This window comes from Arachis hypogaea, chromosome 16 (assembly GCF_003086295.3).
Source record: "Arachis hypogaea cultivar Tifrunner chromosome 16, arahy.Tifrunner.gnm2.J5K5, whole genome shotgun sequence".
Lineage (NCBI taxonomy): Eukaryota > Viridiplantae > Streptophyta > Magnoliopsida > Fabales > Fabaceae > Arachis > Arachis hypogaea.
In genome coordinates this window covers 104,328,951-104,353,143 of record NC_092051.1, presented here as the reverse complement: position 1 = coordinate 104,353,143, position 24,193 = coordinate 104,328,951, and the positions used below count along the sequence as shown (strand labels likewise).

At 37.8% G+C, this 24,193-nt stretch overlaps 1 protein-coding gene and 1 non-coding gene across 2 annotated transcripts; one reads left to right on the top strand and one right to left on the bottom strand.

The window, feature by feature from the left end:
- The first annotated feature begins 1,754 nt into the window (after positions 1 to 1,754).
- On the top strand, positions 1,755 to 3,979 carry LOC140180167 (uncharacterized). Its single transcript, XM_072220592.1, has 4 exons — positions 1,755 to 2,267; positions 2,585 to 3,441; positions 3,475 to 3,529; positions 3,620 to 3,979. The coding sequence occupies exons 1-4, from the start codon at positions 1,755 to 1,757 to the stop codon at positions 3,977 to 3,979; spliced, it is 1,785 nt and encodes a 594-aa protein (XP_072076693.1).
- A 19,760-nt stretch (positions 3,980 to 23,739) lies between these two features.
- LOC112759881 (small nucleolar RNA R71) lies at positions 23,740 to 23,847 on the bottom strand. Its single transcript, XR_003180346.1, has one exon. It is a non-coding gene; the product is annotated as a small nucleolar RNA R71 (small nucleolar RNA).
- Positions 23,848 to 24,193: the final 346 nt, after the last annotated feature.

The following is a 24,193-nucleotide window of genomic DNA, read 5'->3' as shown; positions in this document are numbered from 1 at the left end:
TGAGTAAGCCCAAAGGTTGAGAAACACACGTCTGCCTCTTCGCGCCCAATATACCGTTCACTATAGCAAATACGAAACGTCGAAGAATCACAGCACCTCTACCCAACGTTTTTTATTCCAGTTCTCGTTACCACACACGTTTTTTCTCTTCGTCGAGGTTGACCGTGGGGAGGGGCTGCAAGGTAGTTGGCGGTTCGTTCTGGGGAGTTTTGCATGAAAGCTTACACCTTTATTGTGGTGACAGAGTTTGATCGTGCGACGAGGTATGTACTTGAAAAAAATTTTGTTTTTTGGGGTTTTATTGAGTAGTTCCACGAAGAAAAGATGGCCGGCAATGTATGAGATTGCGTGCATTTTTAGGGTTTAGGTGGTTTTTTGTATTCTCAGCAAAATGTTCGTTGCTTATGTTAGTTAGGGCATGAATTTACGTTTTCTGGTGATCGAATGTGTGCCTGCGATTGATGTTGTTTCGTTATGTTTGCTTGTTGTAACATGGTCTGTTTGTTAGGATGAGTTATTTTAGTGTCAAAGTTTACCACCATGGTAGCTTTGGACTTCAACGAGGGCAATTGAAGTATTTGGGTGGGGAGACAACTGTCATAGATTACTACAATGAAGATGAATGGAGCCTGATTGAGGTTTATGACATAGTGAGCAGACAAGGGTATTTGAAGAAAGATATTGCTGCAATGTGGTACAAATCACATGATCAGAATACAGAAGAAGGCTTAAGGATGCTCCGAACTGATAAAGATGCAATGAATATGGCTAACATTGGGGTTAGGGAGGATATGGTGGAGCTGTTTGTAGTTCACAAAACAAGTGATATCCATGAGGTGGTTGAAGATGTACACTTTTTAGGGAGTACTGAAAGTAGCATGTAAGTGAAGGGTGGTGGATCTGATGGGCAGGGCCCAATGGTTACAAGTGAGGCCCAAACAGTTGGACTTGTGGAGAAAAATTCTGGCCCAAATATGGAGGAAGAAATTGTGGGTAACAAAGATGAATCAGATGAGGAAGGAGAGGGTAGTGATGGCAGTGAGGACGAGGACTATGAACCCAAGGGTGGTGTAGATGATAGTTGTGATTCATGGAGTTCTGATTCCAGAAATGGTGATGGTTCAGAAGATAGTGCTGCCAAAGTTGTGTTTGGTGACAGTGATGATGATAAAGAAGGGGCAGAGGACTTAGTAGATGTCAACATCAGGGTAGGAGATAGATTCGAGGCTGCATCAACTGAAACCCAAACAGATGCAGCAAAAGCTAGTGGGAGTGCCAAAGGGAAGGAGAAGGTTGTTGCAGGTTTAGGTGATGAGGAAGAAGGATATGATTCTGAAGAGTTCCTAGATATTCCTATTACTGATGATGATGAGAATGGAAATAGTGTTGCCAAGAAGTATCCATTGCACAAGCAGCTAAAGGACATGAGTGAGTACAAGTGGGAGGTTGGAACTCTTTATGTCTCAAGAGAAGAGTTCAAGGATTGTGCCACTGCCTATGCTGTACACACTGGGAGGGGTTTGAGGTTTGATAAGGTAGATCTTCGGAGAGTGAAGGTCACTTGCGTGGAGGGTTGTAACTGATTTGCATACTGTGGGAAGATTAAGAATGAGCAAACATGGCAATTAACCAGCTGCCATAACAAGCATAGCTGTTCTAGAGAGTTGAAAATTGGAATTATGCATGCAAAATGGTTGAGCAAGGTGTTTCTAAAAAAGATCGCTGAGAATCCAAAAATAAAGCTCTCCACACTAATGAAGAAAGCATACAGCAAGTGGAATGTAGAGCTAACTAAGTCTAAAGCTGCCCGGGTTAAGCAGTTTGCACTTGATGAGTTACAAGGAACATACATAGAGCAGTATCGGAGACTCGATGACTATTGTCATGAATTACTGAGGTCTAACCCAGGTTCTACAGTTAAGTTGCAAGTGGAGAGACCACCTGAGTTTGCTTCTGAGAGACCAAAATCGGGTGTGGATTTAAGGCCAAAGTTCCAAAGACTTTATGTGTGCCTTGATGCATGCAAGAAGAGTTTTATGGTTTGCAGACCAATAATTTGCCTTGATGGGTGCTTCATCAAGACACCATATGGAGGTCAAGTTCTCACGGCTATTGGCTGGGACCCGAACGACCAGATACTGCCGATAGCCTACGCAGTGGTTGAAGCAGAGACTAAGAACACATGGACTTGGTTTCTCACCAATCTGTGTGATGACTTTGGTAGTGACAAGCTAAGGAGATGCACCTTCATGTCTGACCAACAAAAGGTACTTATTTCTCTACTCACTTCATTCATATAATCAGTTTTAGTGTTAGACTTGCTGATAGCTACGTTATAAATCCTAGTTTAGTGTTAGAGTTGTTGTCTATAGTGAACCTAGTGCTTGAAATGTATGACTTGTAGTATGAATTGTGCATGTCCATACTACTTCAAGTAAAAGCGGATTAATTGTCATTATCACATATCATGCTGATAATAGATTTTGTGATTAATTGAACTGTATGTACTTGGTTAATTGTCATTATCACATATCATGCTGATTTAATTACTACTTCAAGTAAAACTGATTTACTATGGATTTAGGGGTTAGTTCCAACCTTCGATGAGCTCATTCCAGGAGTGGATCATAGATTCTGTGTTAGACATCTTTATAGCAATTTCAGGAAGAGATTCCCAGGGCTGCAACTAAAACTGATGATGTGGAATGCTGCAAAAGCCACTTATTTACAAGAGTGGGAGAGAAACATGGCTAAAATCCAAAAGGTTGATAATGGAGCCTACAACCACCTTATGGAGATACCAACCAAATATTGGTGCCGGCATAAGTTTGGGACTTGGTCTAAGTGTGATACCTTGGTTAACAACATGTGTGAAGTATTTAACTCTGTGATTGTGGACGCCCGGGAGAAGCCTATAGTCAGTATGCTTGAAGACATCAGAGTATACATAATAAGGCGTTGGGCTAATAATAGGGATCGGATAGTTGAATACCAAAGAGAGGTGTTGCCCCGTATCAGGACTAAGGTTGAAAAACAAGCTGATGCAAGTGGTAAGTGGGTGAGCACCTATGCTGGTCGTGACAAATATGAGGTCACTAGCATCCATGGAGGCAAAGAGAAGTTCGTGGTTGACTTGAAGAATCACGAGTGTTCGTGCAGGAAGTTTCAGTTGTCCGGAATCCCCTGTGCCCATGCCATGACCTGCATTAGGAAGATGTGCTTCAATGTGGACAACTTTGTTGCAAACTGTTACAAGAAGGAAACTTACTCTAACTGCTACCAACATGTGGTGTATCCAGTAAATGGCCCCAACCTGTGGGTGAAGACACAATTTGATGATGTTTTGCCACCAGTCTACAGAAAACCCATTGGAAGGCCTAAACTGAAACGGAATAAAGCTACAGATGAGAATTCAAGTAGGGAAGGAGTGTCTCGTGATGGGTAAACTCAAAAGTGCTCCTATTGTTTTGCTAGAGGCCACAACAAACGAACCTGTCCAAAGAAGCGGAAAGTAGCTGCCACTAGTTTGGTAAGTACAATAGTTGTTTTTTCTGGTTTTGGCTTCATTTTGCCTGATTGCATTCAAAGATTATAATGTCGTATTGTGGCTGTTAACTAGGCAAACAAAGTTGCTGGGTCTACAAGAAGAGCTTCAAGAGTCATTTCTAGCACTATCTCAAGCACTGTGTCTAGTACTATCTCCAGCCAGGCTTCTAGGCAATCACAAGCTGCAGCTAAGAAGACCAACACATCAAGGCCGAAGAGAAAATCATCTTCCAATGATATCAGTTCCCAGCAATCTCAGGCTATGTCAAAGAAGGCTAAGATGACCCCGTCAAACAATAATTCTGGACAACAACTCAAGGATGCTGCCAAGGACAACAATCTCAGAGTGCTGCCAACCCCATCCAAGCACGTCAACATATCCCAACTGAAGTTTATGGCTAGGACACCTCCAAAAGCATGGAAGAAGATGTGATGATGATGATGTGTGCAGTTTCATGTTTTCTCTTTAGTATCATTATAATTTGCCAAAACCAGTTTAAAGACTGCATTTTGTTATCTCATACAGTTGTTGTGGAGCAAACAGTGTAGCTCCTATTTTGTTATTTTTCTGTGAACCTATTGTGCTTGTTGCTAATTATCTGATACAGTTGTTGTGGAGCAAATAGTGTAGCTCCTGTTTTGTTATTTTGCTGTGAACCTATTGTGCTTGATTTGCTCCTGTTTTGTTATTTTGCTGTGAACCTATTGTGCTTGTTGCTAATGACAATCTTAATGGTTAGTGATTAAGTAATATATTACAGTTCATATTGTTGTCATGCTCATGACTTGCTTCATTTAAGCAGAATGCAAAATGTAACACTTTATTTCAGCTTCAAAATATAACAATGCAAAATATAACACTTTAAACAGAATGCATAATATAACATTGCAGCTGCACAATATATCATTGCACTTTTTTACACAAGCACAATATAGCATTTGGCCAAACTTAAATCATCAAAACATCATTTCATTACAATCTCATTCAGTTCAACAAAACACCAACCATGTCAACATCAGTGCTATTTCTATGCAAAAATACAGAGCACAAGTTGGGATCTAATGATATTCTCCTAAATCTCACTATCTCAATATCATTGTAGTAAAAGTCTGCCAAATTTGGTGCTGCTTGTTTTCTCACAAACCAATATTAGGGCAACTGTCCATCCAATTAAAGCAACTCCCATTGCAACCATGAACCTGAACTCAACCTTCTCCATTTTGCTCTTCAAATTTCTGACCTTCGTCCTTAGCCTTGAAACTTGTGAGGGCTCTTCCTCTGGTTCTGCCCATACAAAATAGCCGCATTCTTCTCCAATCTATACCAAATATGACACAACCGAGTCACACCCACAGATTGTCAAAACATATAACTCAACAACAAGAAACGCATGGCTAAAACTCACCCCAAAGTTAACGCAATCCCAGAACCTCTGCCCGGGATTTTCGACCGTCGATGAGGTGGCAAGCACAGGCCGTTCCCCACAGTAGCACGTTGTCCTCCTTCGACATGCCTGGTTTCTATTTCTTGTCGCCTGCTTGCTGCCGTGTGTTGCTTCAGATTGGCATGCATCAGCCTCCATCCTATTTCAACCAGAGAAGTCGAGCTTCGCAGAAGGTGTAGCATAAAAGAGGAGAGAAGATTTGCAGAATTAGGGTTTCCAAGAGGACCATTCTTTGATGGTTATCTGTTTCTTTTTTCTTTTATTTTTGATTCAATAATGGTCACATAAAAACGCCCTGCCACCGTGTACAGTAACCTCCACGTATGCAACGCCGTTAACCAAATGTTAGTAATTTGGACGGTTGGACAACATTGATGCGATTTAGAAACGTTTGGGACACAAATAAGACGTTTAAAATGTTAGGGATAGGCTTGAGACTTACCCCAAACATTGGGGACATAAATGATACTTTACTCGATACGCACTCAAGCTGTCGTCCAATGACTACGTTGAGCTCAGATAGAATGGAGTGGTTGTCAGGCACGCGTTCATAGGGTTGAGGATAATGATGAGTGTCACGAATCATTATGTTCTCATTGTTGAAGTACGAGTGGGTATCTTAGAATAGAATCAAGCGTGATTGAATAGAAAACAGTAGTAATTGCACTAATCCATTGAAACACAGCAGAGCTCCTCATCCTCACCTATGGGGTTTAGAGACTCATGCCGTCAAAGTTACAATATGAAGTGTAAAAATGTCAAAAGGTACAAAATGAATCTCTAAAAGTAGTTTTTATACTAGACTAGTAACTTAGGTTTATAGAAAATGAGTAACTAAGTGCAGATAGTGCAGAAATCCACTTTCGGGACCCACTTGGTGTGTGCCTGGGCTGAGCTTTCAAGATTTCACGTGCATATGCCCAAAGTTGGCGTTAAACGCCACCCTGGGTGCCAGAATGGACGTTTAACGCCGAAAAAGGTGCCAGTTCTGGCGTTTTATGCCAGAAAGTTTTAGGCTGACTTTGAACACCAGTTTGGGTCATCAAATCTCGGGAAAAGTATGAACTATTATATATTTCTGGAAAGCTCAAGATGTCTACTTTCCAACGCAACTGAGGGCGCACAATTGGGCTTCTGTAGCTCCAGAAAATCCACTTCGAGTGCCGGAGGGTCAGAATCCAACAGCATTTGCAGTCCTTTCTCAGCCTCTGAATCAGATTTTGCTCAGGTCCCTCAATTTCAGCCAGAAAATACATAAAATTACAGAAAAACACACAAAATCATAGTAAAGTCCAGAAAAGTGATTTTTGAATAAAAACTAATAAAAATAGAATAAAAAGTAAACAAAATATACTAAAAACTACCTAAAAATAATGCCAAAAAAGGTATAAATTATCCGCTCATCACAACACCAAACTTAAATTGTTGCTTGTCCCCAAGCAACTAAAATAAAATAGGATAAAAAGAAGAGAATGTACAATAAATTTCAAATATCAATGAAGCTCAGTTCCAATTAGATGAGCGGGACTTATAGCCTTTTTGCTTCTGAACAGTTTTGGCATCTCACTTTATCCTTTGAAGTTCATAATGATTGGAATCTATAGGAACTCAGAATTCAGATAGTGTTATTGATTCTCCTAGTTCAGTATGTTGATTCTTGAACACAGTTACTTTATGAGTCTTGGCCGTGACCCTAAGCACTTTGTTTTCCAGTATTACCACCGGATACATAAATGCCACAGACACATAACTAGGTGAACCTTTTCAGATTGTGACTCAGCTTTGCTAGAGTCCCCAGTTAGAGGTGTCCAGAGCTCTTAAGCACACTCTTTTGCTTTGGACCACGACTTTAACCACTCAGTCTCAAGCTCTTCACTTGGACCTTCATGCCACAAGCACATGGTTAGAGACAGCTTGATTTAGCCGCTTAGGCAAGGATTTTATTCCTTTGGGCCCTCATATCCATTAATGCTCAAAGCCTTGGATGCTATCCATTATTGGCTTTTTCTGCTTGCTTTCTCTTTTTCTTTCTTTTTCTTTTATTTTTTGCCACACAATTTTTTTTGCAAGCTTTGTATTCACTGCTTTTTCTTGCTTCAAGAATCAATTTTATGATTTTTCAGATCATCAATAACATTTCTCCTTTTTCATTATTCTTTCAAGAGCCAACAATTTTAACATTCATAAACAACAATATCAAAAATATGCACTGTTCAAGCATTCATTCAGAAAACAAAAAGTATTGCCACCACATCAAAATAATTAGATTATTTTTAAGATATAATTCAAAATTCATGTACTTCTTGTTCTTTTGCAAATAAAAACATTTTTCTTTTAAGAAAGGTGAAAGATTTATGGGATTATTCATAGCTTTAAGACATATACTCTAAATTTTATTGATCATGGAATAGAAATAAGACATAAAATAAACATAAAAGCAGACAAATAATAATTAAAGACACAAAATAAATGACTCTAATACTAATGCTTATGTAACTCTTAAAATAGGTTTCTAATAATAAAAGTTATCACAGAGTTAGGACTCAACAACCTTTATTTTGAGAGATGGGTGCTCGTTCAATCTGTGGGATGTCTGGCTCTTCAAGGATCAGCTTCTGGTGCTTTAGTTCCTGTAGCTCATGCCCTTGCTTTCTTATTCTCTGAGCAGTTTGCAGAGCATGCTGTTCTGATTCTGCTGCTCTTCTTTGAGTTGATCCATAGATTCTTACAGCTTGTTGACAGATGCTTCTAAGCGGGCCCAATAGTCAAATTGAGGAATTTTTGGGAGGAGCTCATGCGCCCTCCTCTTGATGAGGTTGTCTTGAACTTGAGGTCCATCCATTACCCTTTTAGTGATTGGGTGTTCAACTGGGATATACTCATCCACACTTATCTGTACCCCAGCATCTTTACATAACAGACTGATCAAGCTTGGGTAAGCCAATTTGGCTTCAGTGGATTCCTTGTTTGCAAATAAGTAAATTTCACAAGAAATTAACTGATGAACCTCCACTTTTTCCCAGCATAATATAGTGAATCATCATTGCTCTTTTGACAGTGACTTCAGAGCGGTTACTGGTGGGAAGTATAGATCACCCAATGAAATCCAGCCAGCCCTAGCAACTGGCTTGAGGTCTCCTCTCTTCAGTTGGTTTGGGACACCTTTTGAATTGGTTATCCACTTGGTTCCAGGGAGGCATTTGTCCTCTAGAACTTGATCCAACTTTTTATCTTTAGCCATTCTCCTATTAAAGGATTCTGGATCATCCTGTAGTTGAGGAAGTTTGAGGACTTCTCTCACTTTGTCAAGATGGAAGTAGATAATCTTCCCTCTGATCATGGTTCGAAAAGTATGGAATGCAGTTCCCTCCATTCTTTGATTATCTGTCAGCCACATATTTGCATAGAATTCCTGGATCATGTTTCTTCCCACATTCATCTCAGGATTAGCTAGGATTTCCCAGCCTCTGTTTCGAATCTATTCTTGGATCTCCGGATATTTGTCTTCTTTCAGATCAAACTTGACTTCCGGGATCACTGATCTTCTGCACACAATTTTGAAGTAGTGATATGCATGTTCTTTGGTGCAGAATCTCTCATGCATCCATTGTGGTTTTGGATTGTTTTCTTTCTTGCCTCTTGGAGTGGTTTGTTTTCCTTTAGAGGCCATGATCTTGGTCAGTGATCACGAAAAATCACACCAAACTTAGAGGTTTGCTTGTCCTCAAGCAAAAGTAAAGAAAGAAGATGAATAGATGGAGAGAAGGATTCGAATGATGGAGGAAGGGGGATGGCCGAATGTATAAATAGAGGGGAGGGAGGGAATGGTTTCGAGATTTTAGAAGAAGATATGATTAAAAGATATGATTGATAAAAGATAAACATGATATGAAAAAGATGAGATTCTTTTAAAAAATTTAAAAGATACGAAAAAGATATGAGGAGATTAAATCTGAATTTTTGTTTATGCATCTAAGAAATAAAAGATAATATGAATGAGTTAAAAATATTTGAAAATAAATTGGAAAGATGAATGAGTTTTTGAAAAAGAATTGAAAAGAATTTAAAGAGAATTAAAAGAATTTATAAGGTTATGAAATTTTTGTGAATGGAAATTAAAAATGAATGTTTGTAATGTTTGGATGCAGAAAATTTTGAAGTAAAACAAGAAGATTCGAAAAAAATTGAATTGGAAATGAAATTACCTCTCCCCTAGCTGTTCTGGCGTTAAACGCCCAGAATGATAGCCATTCTGGCGTTTAACGCCCATCTGGTGGCCATTTTGGGCATTTAACGCCCAACCAGATACCCTGGCTGGCGTTAAACGCCAGAAATTCTTTCTTACTGGGCGTTTTTCTGAACGCCCAGGATGTTACTGTTTCTGGCGTTAAACACCCAGAATGCTGCCCATTCTGGCGTTTAACACCCAGAATGATATCTTTACTGGCGTTAAACGCCCAGAATGATAGCCATTCTGGCGTTTAACGCCCAATTTGCCTATTTACTGGCGTTTTAACGCCAGTGAGCTCTTTTTCTCTGTGATTCTTCTATTTTATGTTCTGAACCTTCATTTCCTTGACTTTTTCACTGATAAGCATTAACAAACATAATTACCAAAATTAAATAAACTTATATAATTATTATAAACATCTAATAATGGCTGGGTTGCTTCCCAGTAAGCGCTTCTTTACTGCCCTTAGCTGGACTTTACTGAGCTTTTAATTTAGTCTCAGCTTTGAGCATTCTTGCTCAACATTGCCTTCAAGATAATGTTTGATTCTCTGTCTATTAACAATGAACTTTTTGTCAGAATCAATATCTTGAAGCTCTACATAACCATATGGTGACACACTTGTAATCACATATGGTCCCCTCACCGGGATTTCAACTTCCCAGGGAACAATCTGAGCCTAGAGTTAAACAGCAGGACCTTCTGTCCTGCCTCAAAGACTCTAGAAGACAGCCTTTTGTCATGCCATCTTTTTGCTTTCTCTTTATAAATTTTAGTATTTTCGAAAGTACTGAGTCTGAACTCTTCCAGCTCATTCAATTGGAGTAATCTTTTCTCTCCAGCTACCTTAGCATCAAGGTTTAGGAACCTGGTTGCCCAGTAGACTTTGTGTTCTAGCTCCACTGGAAGATGACAGGCTTTGCCATACACAAGTTAGTATGGAGAGGTTCCTATAGGAGTCTTGAATGCTGTTTTGTATGCCCACAGAGCATCATCCATTCTTCTTGCCCAATCCTTTCTACGGGTACTTATAGTCCTCTCAAAGATTCGTTTTAGTTCTCTATTCGAGACTTCAGCCTGCCCATTTGTCTGTGGATGATATGGAGTCACCACTTTGTGGTTAATCCCATATCGGACCAGAGCAGAGTCAAGCTGTTTATTGCAGAAATGAGTGCCTCCATCACTGATCAATATCCTAGGGACACCGAACCTGCTGAAGATATGCTTCTGGAGGAACTTCATTACTGTCTTAGTGTCATTAGTGGGTGTTGCAATTGTCTCCACCCATTTAGATACATAGTCTACTGCCACCAGAATATAAGTGTTTGAGTATGATGGTGGAAAAGGCCTCATGAAGTCTATACCCCATACATCAAACAACTCAATCTCTAAGATTCCTTGTTGAGGCATGGCGTAACCATGAGGCAGATTACCAGCTCTCTAGCAACTGTCACAGTTACGTACAAACTCTCGGGAGTCTCTATAGAGAGTAGGCCAATAGAAGCCACATTGGAGAACCTTGGTGGCTGTTCGCTCACCTCCAAAGTGTCCTCCATATTGTGATCCATGGCAATGCCATAGGATCTTCTGTGCCTCTTCTCTAGGCACACATCTGCGGATTACTCCGTCTGCACACCTCTTAAAGAGATATGGTTCATCCCACAAGTAGTACTTTGCATCAGAAATCAACTTTTTTATTTGTTGCTTACTGTACTCTTTGGGTATGAATCTCACAGCTTTATAGTTTGCAATGTCTGCAAACCATGGTAATTCCTGAATGGTAAAGAGTTTCTCATCCGAAAAGGTTTCAGAGATTTCAGTAGGAGGGAGGGACGCCCCTGCTACTGGTTCTATCCGGGATAGGTGATCTGCTACCTGGTTCTCTGTCCCTTTTCTGTCTCTTATTTCTATATCAAACTCTTGGAGAAGCAACACCCATCTGATGAGTCTGGGTTTTGAATCCTACTTTGTGAGGAGATATTTTAGAGCAGCATGGTCAGTGCACACAATCACTTTTGATCCCACTAAATAAGATTTGAACTTGTCAATGGGATAAACCACTGCAAGCAACTCCTTTTCTGTGGTTGTGTAATTCTTCTGTGCGTCATTCAAAACACGACTAGCATAATAAATGACGTGCAGAAGCTTGTTATGCCTCTGTCCCAATACTGCACCAATGGCATGGTCACTGGCATCACACATCAGTTCGAACGGTAATGTCCAGTCTGGTGTAGAAATAACTGGTGCTGTGACCAGCTTAGCTTTCAGAGTTTCAAACGCCTGTAGACACTCCGTGTCAAAGACAAATGGCGTGTCAGCAGCTAGCAGATTACTCAAAGGTTTCGCAATTTTTAAAAAATCCTTTATAAACCTTCTATAGAATCCTGCATGCCCCAGAAAGCTTCTGATTGCCTTAACATTGGCAGGTTGTGGTAATTTTTCAATTACCTCTACTTTAGCTTTATCCACCTCTATTCCTTTGTTCGAAATTTTATGCCCAAGGACAATTCCTTTAGTCACCATAAAGTGACATTTCTCCCAGTTTAAAACCAGGTTTGTCTCTTGGCACCTTTTCAGAACAAGTGCTAGATGATCAAGACAGGAGCTGAATGAGTCTCCAAATACTGAGAAGTCATCCATGAAGACTTCCAGAAATTTTTCTACCATATCAGAGAAAATAGAGAGCATGCACCTCTGAAAGGTTGCAGGTGCATTGCACAGACCAAATGGCATCCTTCTATAGGAAAATACTCCAGATGGACATGTGAATATTATTTTCTCTTGGTCCTGAGGATCTACTGTAATTTGGTTGTAACCTGAATAGCCATCCAAAAAGCAGTAGTATTCATGGCCTGCTAGTCTTTCTAGCATCTGTCTATGAATGGTAAAGGAAAATGATCCTTTCTGGTGGCTGTATTGAGCCTTCTGTAGTCAATAAACATACGCCACCCTGTAACTGTTCTTGTAGGAACCAGTTCATTCTTTTTATTATGAACCAATGTCATACCTCCCTTCTTGGGGACAACTTGGATAGGGCTCACCCAGGGCTATCAGAAATAGAATAAATAATCCCAGCCTCTAGTAACTTAGTGACCTCTTTCTGCACCACCTCCTTCATAGTTGGATTTAGCCGCCTCTGTGGTTGAACCACTGGCTTAGCATCATCCTCCAATAGGATCTTGTGCATGCATCTAGCTAGGCTAATGCCCTTAAGATCATTTATGGACCACCCAAGAGCTGTCTTGTGTGTCATTAGCACCTGAATTAGTGCTTTCTCTTCCTGTGACTCTATGGTAGAGCTTATGATCACAGAAAAGTGTCATCTTCTCCCAGAAATACATATTTCAGGGAGGGTATAGTGGTTTGAGCTCGGGTTTAGGAGGCTTATCCTCTTCCTGAGGAGTTTTCAGAGGTTCTTCTATTTTCTCTGATTCCTCTAGATCAGGCAGAACATCTTTAAAAATGTCCTCTAGCTCTAATTCGAGACTCTCAGTCATATTGACCTCTTCCACCAAGGAATCAGTAATATCAGCGCTCAGGCAGTCTTTTAGTGTGTCTGGATGCTGCATAGCTTTGACAGCATTCAACTTAAACTCATCCTCATTGATTCTCAGGGTTATCTCCCCTTTTTGGACGTCAATAAGGGTTCGTCCAGTTGCTAGGAAAGGTCTTCTTAGAATAAGAGTTGCACTCTTGTGCTCCTCCATTTCCAGCACTACAAAGTCAGTAGGAAAGGTAAATAGCCCAACCTTGACAATCATGTCCTCAATTATGCCTGATGGGATTTTAATGGAGCCATCAGCAAGTTGGAGGCATATCCGGGTTGGTTTAACTTCATCAGTCAAACCAAGCTTTTTGATAGTGGATGCAGGTATTAGGTTGATACTTGCCCCAAGATCACATAGAGCTGTCTTGGTACAAGCACCCTCTAATGTGCATGGTATCATAAAGCTTCCGGGGTCTTTAAGCTTCTCTGGTAAGCTTTTCAGAATGACTGCACTGCATCCTTCAATGAGAAAAACTTTTTCAGTTTCTCTCCAATCCTTCTTATGACTTAAGATCTCTTTCATGAACTTAGTATAAGAGGGTATTTGCTCAAGTGCCTCTGCAAACAGAATCTTTATTTCAAGAGTCCTGAGATAGTCTGCAAAGCGGGCAAATTGTTTATCCTGTTCCACTTGGCAGAGTTTCTGAGGATAAGGCATCTTGGCTTTGTATTCTTCAACCTTAGTTGCTGCAGGTTTATTTCCTACAGAAGTGGTTGGAGAAGCCTGCTTAAGGGGGTTGTTATCAACACTTGCAGGTGTCTGATCCCTTATTGGCATTTGAACGTCAGAATTGGGTGCTGCATGGGCGTTTAACGCCAGATTGCCACCCTTTTCTAGTGTTTGGACGCTAGAACTGGCCATCCCTTGGGCGTTTAACGCCACTTTCTTACCTTTTTCTGGCGTTTGAACGCCAGAATTATTCCTCTCTGGGCTCTTACTGTCCTCAGAGGGATTTTGGGCAGTGGGTTGGTAATCCTCTGTTATTTGTTCCTTTCTTGGCTTTCTGCTGCTTTGAATTGAGACATTCAATGTCTTCCCACTCCTTAATTGAACAGCTTGGCATTCTTCTGTTATCTGTTTAGATAGCTGTTGTCTTGTCTGATCCAATTGTGCTTCCATATTCTGGTTAGCATTTTTAGTGTCTTGGAGCATCTCTTTGAATTCTGCTAACTGTTTTGTTATAATAAGCAATTGCTGATTGAGTTCAGCAACTTGTTCTTGAGGACTAAGTTCAGTGGATGCTGCTTTAGTTTCTTCTTTCATGGAGGACCCACTACTTAAGTATAGATATTGATTTCTAGCAACTGTATCAATGAGCTCTTGAGCCTCTTCAATTGTCTTTCTCATATGTATAGATCCACCAGCTGAGTGGTCTAGAGATATTTGGTCCTTTTCTGTAAGACCATAGTAAAAGATATCCAACTGTACCCATTCTGAAAACATTTCAGAGGGGCATCTCCTTAGCATCCCTCTGTACCTCTCCCAGGCATTATAAAGGGATTCATTATCCTCTTGTTTAAAGCCTTGGATGTCCAACCTTAGCTGTGTCATCCTTTTTGGAGGGAAATATTGATTCAGGAATTTGTCTGATAACTGTTTCCATGTTATTATGCTTGCTGTGGGTTGGTTATTTAACCACCTCTTAGCTTGATCTTTTACAGCAAATGAAAATAGTAATAATCTGTAGACATCCTGATCTACTTCCTTATCACGTATTGTGTCAGCAATTTGTAAGAATTGCGCCAGAAACTCAGTAGGTTCTTCCTGTGGAAGACCGGAATACTGATAATTTTGCTGTACCATGATAATGAGCTGAGGATTTAGCTCAAAACTGCTTGCTCTGATGGGAGGTATACAGATACTATTCCCATAGGAAGCATTAGTGGGGTTAGCATATGGCTCCAGAGTCCTTCTAGACTGTTCATTTCCACTTAGGTCCATGATGGAGAAAGGGAGATGTTGTAGATTGTAAAATAGAAATAAAGTAAAAGAAAAATCAAAATATTTTTGTTTTTATTTTATTTATTTAATGCTAACCGAACTCAAAAGAGAAGAAAATGAAATAAAATAATTGAAAACTAGAAAAATAAGCTTCGAAAATAAAATAAAATAAAATAAAATAAAATAAAATAAAATAGATTAAAATAAATAAAAAAAATTCGAATACTAAAATGGCTAATTAATTAAGAAGATTTGAAAAATTTGGATATGATTTTAAAATTTGAAGATTGAAACTTTCTCAACAAGGAAACACCAAACTTAAAATTTTTCAATCAAAATAATAAAATGGTACAATTAATTCGAAAATTGTGAATAAGAAAAGAAAAAGATTTTGAAAATTTTTTTAAAGGATTTTCGGAAAATAATAAAAGAAATTTGAAAAAGAATTTGTTTTGAAAAAGATTTAAGAAGATAAATTTTTAAAATTGAAATTTTAACTTGCCTAACAAGAAACTACCAAATTTTAAAAATTTTGACTAAGTCAACCTAAGGAATTCAAAAATAATGAGCAAATAAAGGAAATGATATTTTTTTTTGAATTTTTGAATTTAATGAGGAAAGAGAAAAATAATAAAATGACACCAAACTTAGAATTTTTAGATCAAAACAAAGAGAGCAAACAGGAAAACTTTGAATGTCAAGATGAACACTAAGAACAAATTTTAAAAATTTTTAAGAAAATAGAAACACAAAGGACACCAAACATAAAAATTTTTATATTTTGGACACTAATAATTCGAAAATGCACAAGAAAAACAAGAAAAGATACAAAACAAGAAAAACTAAAGATCAAACAAGAAAAATAAACAAGAACAACTTGAAGATTAAGAAAGAACTAAGAACATATAATTCGAAAAACTGAAAGAAAAATAAAATCATGCAATTGACTCCATACTTAAAACATAAAACTAAACTCAAACAGAAGACTAAATTATGAAGTTATTGGTTTTTTAAAAATTTTTGCAAATAAATTAGAAAAAGAAAATAAGGATTTTAAAATTTTTAACCAAAAACAATAATAGAAGACTCAATTTTAGTGACTCTAAACCAAAAAGATAAATTTTTCCTAATCTAAGCAACAAAATACACCGTCAGTTGTCCACACTCGAACAATCCCCGGCAATGGCGCCAAAACTTGGTGTGGGAAATTGTGATTACACTTTTCACAACAACGCACAACTAACCAGCAAGTGCACTGGGTCGTCCAAGTAATACCTTACGTGAGTAAGGGTTGATCCCATGAAGATTGTCAGTTTGAAGTAAGCTATGATTATTTTTGTAAATCTTAGTCAGGAGATTAATGATGAGATTGATTGTATTTATGAAAAATAAATAACATGGAATAAATAGTACTTGTGATTCAATAATGAGAAACAGGCTGAGGTTCTGGAGATGCTCTGTCCTCTGAATCTCTGCTTTTCTACTGTCTTCTTCTCCAAACACGCATGGCTTCCTTCAATAGAAAGCTGTATGATCCTCTCGGATGAAAAATACCAGGTACGATCTCTGCACAGCTAATCAACAGTCGGATTGCTCGTCTCGGATGAAAAATTCCATGCACAACTACCGCACGACTAATCATCTGTCGGTTCCCACTAGCGTCGGAATAGGACCCTTGTCCTTTTGCACACTGTCACTGCGCCCAACATTCGCAGGTTTGAAGTTCGTCACAGTCATCCCTTCCCAGATCCTACTCGGAATACCATAGACAAGGTTTAGACTTTCTGAATCCCAGGAATGCTGCCCATTTGGTTCTAACCTATACCACAAAGGTTCTAACCCCCGGACTCAGTCCGTGGATCAGAAACCCAAGAGATACGCACTCAAGCTGTCACCCAATGACTACGTTGAGCTCAGATAGAATGGAGTGGTTGTCAGGCACGCGTTCATAGGGTTGAGAATAATGATGAGTGTCACGAATCATCATGTTCTCAATTTTGAAGTACGAGTGGGTATCTTAGACTAGAATCAAGCGTGATTGAATAGAAAACAATAGTAATTGCATTAATCCATTGAAACACAGCAGAGCTCCTCACCCCCACCTATGGGGTTTAGAGACTCATGCCATCAAAGTTACAATATGAAGTGTAAAAATGTCAAAAGGTACAAAATGAATCTCTAAAAGTAGTTTTTATACTAGACTAGTAACTTAGTTTTACAGAAAATGAGTAACTAAGTGCAGATAGTGCAGAAATCCACTTCTGGGACCCACTTGGTGCGTGCTGAGCTTTCAAGCTTTCACGTGCATATGCTCAAAGTTGGTGTTAAACGCCACCCTGGGTGCCAGAATTGGCGTTTAACGCCAAAAAAGGTGCCAGTTCTGGCGTTTTACGCTAGAAAGTTTTTGGCTGACTTTGAACGCCAGTTTGGGCCATCAAATCTCAGGAAAAATATGAACTATTATATATTTTTGGAAAGCCCAAAATGTCTACTTTCCAACGCAACTAAGAGAGCACCAATTGAGCTTCTGTAGCTCTAGAAAATCCACTTCGAGTGCTGGAGGGTCAGAATCCAACAGCATCTGCAGTCCTTTCTCAGCCTCTGAATCAGATTTTTGCTCAGGTCCCTCAATTTCAGCCAGAAAATACCTGAAATTACAGAAAAACACACAAACTCATAGTAAAGTCCAGAAAAGTGATTTTTGAATAAAAACTAATAAAAATAGAATAAAAAGTAAATAAAACATACTAAAAACTACCTAAAAACAATGCCAAAAAGGGTATAAATTATCCGCTCATCAGTTTACAACTGCGATCCTGAATAGTTTTGGCATCTCACTCTCCTTTAAATAAAAAAGATGTCACTGTCATTCGGAATTAGAATCCGGATAATATTATGAATTATCTAATCTTTTATTCTTCAGTTTAATCCTTGAATACAACAAATTCCCTTTAATTCTCTTTTCTTTGGTGCTTTGCACCTTGAGCCTAGCCGTGACTTTAAATGTTTTGTCTCAAGCTTCACTTGATACAAAAACACCACAAGCACTTAACTAGAGAACTTTCTTGAAGTTCTAATTTTTTTTCAGCTACTCCCAGACAGTGGTGCTCAAAGCCTTTGGCATACTCTGCTAAATGCACTTGGTCTCGACTCTAAGTGTTCTGTCTCAAGGATTACTTGACACAAAAACACCACAAGCATATGACTAGGAAAACAACTCTTTGAGCTTTTAATCATATCTGACCTCCTTAGTCATTGATGCTCAGAGCCTTGGACCTTGCTTTTATTATTCTTTTGCTATTTTTTTTGCCTCAAGGATTAAGCTTTCAGTAACTTCAGAGAATTTATAATAGTTCTCTAAATTCCTGTTCCTTATACATCAACATCCTTTGATTCAAATTCAGATATGCACTGTTCATGTCATGCATTCAGAATCACAAAGAATACAACCATATTTAAGTAAATCAGACTATTCTTTGTTATAAACTCTATTTCTCATGCAATACATCTTTTTCTTCTTTTTCTTTTTGATTCAAGCTCAGTGAACAATACATGAGACACTTTTCAGAATTAGAAATAAATAATAGAATAAAAATAGCAAAATAAACTAGAACTTACGAATTAAAATAACAAAGGATCATGCAGACATTCAAGTAAAACAGCAGAAAACAAGAATATAACATAATAAGAACGGAAGGAAATATAGAATGAAAGGAACTCAACCATCTCAATTATCTTAGTGGCCGTCTTATTCTTCAGGCTGTGTTCCTCCGTGAAGATGATTCGCCTCCCTTTGGTGTCATTAAAATAAACAGAAAAGCCACAAGCGAAGCGACAACACCAAACTTAAAAGTTTGCTTGTCCCCAAGCAAAGAAAAACTGAAAACAAGGAGGGACATAAAAAATGTATGGAGGAGTAAAAAAAAAATAATGCAAAAGAAGCTGAAAATAATAAAAGGACAAGAAGGATAAAAATTACAACTTTATATATATATATATATATATATATATATATATATATATATATAGGGGGGAAGACGTATATATATAAGAGGGGGGGCATATATATATATATATATATATATATATATATATATATATATATATATGTATGTATATAAGGGGGGATTTGAAAAAGAAAAAGAATCTTGTAATTGATTTTGATGGAGTGGGGATTTGCTAAGCAAATCATAAGGGATTTGGAATTGAAGCTTGCACCTAACTTCAAGTGGAGTGGCTCCTAACTTGTATGTTAACCCACAAACGGCGCCTAACTTGAATAATGCTCCGCCTAACTTGGATTGAAGAGATGTTTCTATGGTGCCTAATTTTAATTTTGTTGCGCCTAACTTCCTTTGAGCCTTCACACCTTGCGCCTAACTTGAGAATTCTCAAGTTAGGCGTGGACTAGGCAGTAAAAATTTTCCTTGTGCGCATCATTGTGGTGCCTAACTTGAGAAACTTCAAGTTAGGTGCCAACCCTCCCGAGAAGAATGCTTCTTTGCACGTTGCATGTGGCGCCTAACTTGAGATTTTCAAGTTAGGCGTCACCTCATCTGAATAAATATACTTTCGGGTGTCCGAAATGCTGTATTTAGGAACCTGTTTCTGTTTCAATAACTCTGCATGATCTAAACACATGTAAAACAAAGGAAAAACAGTAAAAACTCAACTAAAACTAAATAAATAACAAAATTAAACCAACATAAATCAACTAAAGGATACAAAAACATTGGGTTGCCTCCCGATAAGCGCTTCTTTACTGTCACTAGCTTGACGGTCAGCTCCTCTAGGGAGGAGGATCATAGGGGCTCAGCTCTTCACCCCTCACTTTGAACTTCTTTTCTGTGTCTCCATAAAGTAGCTCAATATGCTCCAGAGAGAGGTCTAGGTTTACCGTATAAGTCAACACTGGATTGCTAGTCAACACCACCTTCATTCCTGGGAAAAAACCTTCAGTGGGGATCTTTTTGTTTCTCCATCCTTTGGGTACTTTCTTTTTAGGACCCTCTGATGAGCGGATAATTTATACGCTTTTTGGCATTGTTTTTAGTAGAATCTAGTTACTTTTAGGGATTTTTTCATTAGTTTTTATGTTAAATTCACATTTCTGGACTTTACTATGAGTTTGTGTATTTTTCTGTGATTTCAGGTATTTTCTGGCTGAAATTGAGAGACTTGAGCAAAAATCAGATTCAGAGGTTGAAGAAGGACTGCTGATGCTGTTGGATTCTGACCTCCCTGCACTCAAAGTGGATTTTCTGGAGCTACAGAACTCAAAATGGTGCACTTCTAATTGCGTTGAAAAGTAGACATCCAGGGCTTTCCAGCAATATATAATAGTCCATACTTTGGCCGAGTTTAGATGACGTAAAAGGGCGTTGAACGCCAGTTCTACGCTGATGTCTGGAGTTAAACGCCAGAAACACGTCACGAACCAGAGTTGAACGCCAGAAATATGTTACAACCTGGCGTTCAACTCCAGAAAGAGCCTCTGCACGTGTAACATTCAAGCTCAGCCCAAGCACACATCAAGTGGGCCCCGGAAGTGGATTTATGCATCAATTACTTACTTCTGTAAACCCTAGTAACTAGTTTAGTATAAATAGGACTTTTTACTATTGTATTAGTCATCTTGGATTGTATTTTTGATCCTGTGATCACGTTTTGGGGGCTGGCCATTTGGCCATGCCTGAACCTTTCACTTATGTATTTTCAACGGTAAAGTTTCTGCACTCCATAGATTAAGGTGTGGAGCTCTGCTGTTCCTCATGAATTAATGCAAAGTACTACTGTTTTTCTATTCAATTCAACTTATTCCGCTTATAAGATATTCATTCGCACTTCAACATGAATGTGATGAACGTGACAATCATCATCATTCCCTATGAACGCGTGCCTGACAACCACTTCCGTTCTACCTTAGATTGAATGAGTATCTCTTGGATCTCTTAATCAGAATCTTCGTGGTATAAGCTAGATTGATGGCGGCATTCATGAGAATCCGGAAAGTCTAAACCTTGTCTGTGGTATTCCGAGTAGGATTCTGGGATTGAATGACTGTGACGAACTTCAAACTCGCAAGTACTGGGCGTAGTGACAGACGCAAAAGGAGGGTGAATCCTATTCCAGTATGATCGAGAACCTCAGATGATTAGCCGTGCTGTGACAGAGAATTTGGAACATTTTCACAAGAGGATAGGATGCAGCCATTGACCACGGTGATGCCTCCAGATGATTAGCCATGCAGTGACAACGCATCGGACCATTTTCCAGAGAGGATGAAAAGTAGCCATTGACAATGGTGATGTCCTTACATAAAGCCAGCCATGGAAAGGAGTAGGACTGATTGGATGAAGACAGCAGGAAAGCAGAAGTTTATAGGGACGAAAGCATCTCTATACCTTTATCTGAAATTCTCACCAATGATATACATAAGTATTTCTATCTTTATTTTTTATTTATTTATTAATATTTTCGAAAACTCCATAATTAACTATTATCCGCCTGACTGAGATTTACAAGATGACCATAGCTTACTTCATACCAACAATTTCCGTGGGATCGACCCTTACTCACGTAAGGTTTTATTACTTGGACGACCTAGTGCACTTGCTGGTTAGTTGTATCGAAGTTGTGAATGAAAAACGATTTATTAAGATGTGCGTACAGAGTTTTTGGCGCCGTTGCCTAATATCACAATTTCGTGCACCAAGTTTTTGGCGCCGTTGCCGGGGATTGTTCGAGTTTGGACAACTGACGGTTCTTCCTGTTGCTCAGATTAGGTAATTTTCCTCTTATTTTATTTTCAAAATGTTTTCAAAAAAAAATTTTTCAAAAATCTTTCAAAAATTTTTCCTTTGTTTTCGAAAATTATTTCAGAATTTTTTAAGAATGAATTCTAGAGTTTCATGGTAACATGTTGAATCCTATCTGGCTGCAAAGACATATCCAAACTGCTTTGGGATTGGTCTTCAACTAATCACTTCAATGCATGTAATAGCATACTAAAGCTTGGCTGGCTATTAAGCCATGACTAACCCTCAGATTGGAGCTTTAGACTAAGAGTACAAGATTTCTGGAATTCATATTAAAAATTTTGAAATCCTTATTTTCTTTTTCCTATATGTTTTTTTCGAAAATAATATACAAAAATCTAAAAAAAAAATCATAAAATCATAAAAATAAAAAAAATATTTCATGTTTCTTGTTTGAGTCTTGAGTCAATTTTTAAGTTTGGTGTCAATTGCATGTTTTAAAGTTTGCATAAAATTTTCGAAAAATTCATGCATTCATAGTGTTCTTCATGATCTTCAAGTTGTTCTTGGTAAGTCTTCTTGTTTGATCTTGATGTTTTCTTGTTTTGTGTTGTATGGTGTTTTTCATATGCATTCTTGAATTCTTAGTGCCTAAGCATTAAAGATTTCTAAGTTTGGTGTCATGCATGTTTTCTTTGCATATAAAAATTTTCAAAAATATGTTCTTGATGTTCATCATGATCTTCAAAGTGTTCTTGGTGTTCATCTTGACATTTATAGCATTCTTGCATGCATTCATTGTTTTGATCCAAAAATTTTCATGCATTGCACCATTTTCATGTTTTTCTCTCTCATCATTAAAAATTCAAAAATAAAAAAAAATATCTTCCCCTTTTTCTCTCATAAATTTTCGAAAATTTGAGTTGACTTTTTCAAAAATTTTTAAAATTCAATTGTTTCTTATGAGTCAAATCAAATTTTGAATTTAAAAATCTTATCTTTTTCAAAAATCAAATCTTTTTCATTTTTCTTAGTTATTTTCGAAAATTTTAAAAATATTTTTCAAAATTTTTTTTCTTATCTTTACCACATAATTTTCAAAAATAACATCATCAATTAATGTTTTGATTCAAAAATTTCAAGTTTGTTACTTGCTTGTTAAGAAAGATTCAAACTTTAAGTTCTAAAATCATATCTTGTGATTTCTTGTGAATCAAGTCATTAATTGTGATTTTAAAAAAAATCAAATCTTTTTTTTTTCAAAACTAATTTCAATCATATCTTTTCAAAAATATCTTTTTATCTTATCTTTTTCAAAATCATATCTTTTTCAAAAATTTGATTTTAAAATATCTTTTCTAACTTCTTATCTTCTTATCTTTTCAAAATTGATTTTCAAATTTGTTTCAACTAACTAACTAACTTTTTGTTTGTTTCTTATCTTTTTTAAAACTACCTAACTAACTCTCTCTCTCTAATTTTCGAAAATATCTCCCTCTTTTTCAAAAATTCTTTTTAATTAATTAATTGTTTAATTTTTAAATTTTAATTTGATTTCATTCCTAATTTTCGAAAATCACTAACTCTTTTTCAAAAATTATTTTCGAAAACTTCCCCCTCTCATCTTCTTCTATTTATTTATTTATTTACTAACATCTCTTCTTCACTCACCAAAAATCCGAACCCCCTCTCTCTCTCTGAGTTCAGATTTTCTCTTCTTCCTTTCTTCTACTCACATAAGGGAACCTCTATACTTGGGTAAAAAGGATCCCTATTATTATTATTTTTCTGTTCCCTCTTTTTCATATGAGTAGGAGCAAGGACAAGAATATTCTTGTTGAAGCAGATCCAGAACCTGAAAGGACTCTGAAGAGGAAACTAAGAGAAGCTAAATTACAACAATCTAGCAAGCACCTGTCAGAAATTTTCGAACAGAAAGAGGAGATGGCAGCCGAAAATAATAATAATGCAAGGAGAATGCTTGGTGACTTCACTGTACCTACCATTGGAGTAAACAATTTACAATTTACAATTTACATGGACTTCCATCTGAAGATCCTTTTCAGTTCTTAACTGAATTCTTGCAGATCTGTGATACTGTTAAGACTAATGGAGTAGATCCTGAAGTCTACAGGCTCATGCTTTTCCCCTTTGCTGTAAGAGACAGAGCTAGAATATGGTTGGATTCTCAACCTAAGGATAGCCTGAACTCTTGGGATAAGTTGGTCAAGGCTTTCTTAGCCAAGTTCTTTCCTCCTCAAAAGCTGAGCAAGCTTAGAGTGGATGTTCAAACCTTCAGACAGAAAGAAGGTGAATCCCTCTATGAAGCTTGGGAGAGATACAAGGAACTGACCAAAAAGTGTCCTTCTGATATGCTTTCAGAATGGACCATCCTGGATATATTCTATGATGGTCTGTCTGAATTAGCTAAGATGTCATTGGATACTTCTGCAGGTGGATCCATTCACTTAAAGAAAACACCTGCAAAAGCTCAAGAACTCATTGACATGGTTGCTAATAACCAGTTCATGTACACTTCTGAGAGGAATCCTGTGAGTAATGGGACGCCTCAGAAGAAGGGAGTTCTTGAAATTGATACTCTGAATGCCATATTGGCTCAGAACAAAATATTGACTCAGCAAGTCAATATGATTTCTCAGAGTCTGAATAGAATGCAAGCTGCATCCAACAGTACTCAAGAGGCATCTTCTGAAGAAGAGGCCT

Excerpts from the sequence above, each read along its gene's own strand:
- LOC140180167 (XM_072220592.1), top strand. The coding sequence starts at position 1,755 with ATGAAGAAAGCATACAGCAAGTGGAATGTAGAGCTAACTAAGTCTAAA. Across the intron at positions 2,268-2,584 it reads TCATGTCTGACCAACAAAAG|GGGTTAGTTCCAACCTTCGA; the intron begins GTACTTATTTCT and ends CTATGGATTTAG. Across the intron at positions 3,530-3,619 it reads AAGTAGCTGCCACTAGTTTG|GCAAACAAAGTTGCTGGGTC; the intron begins GTAAGTACAATA and ends GCTGTTAACTAG.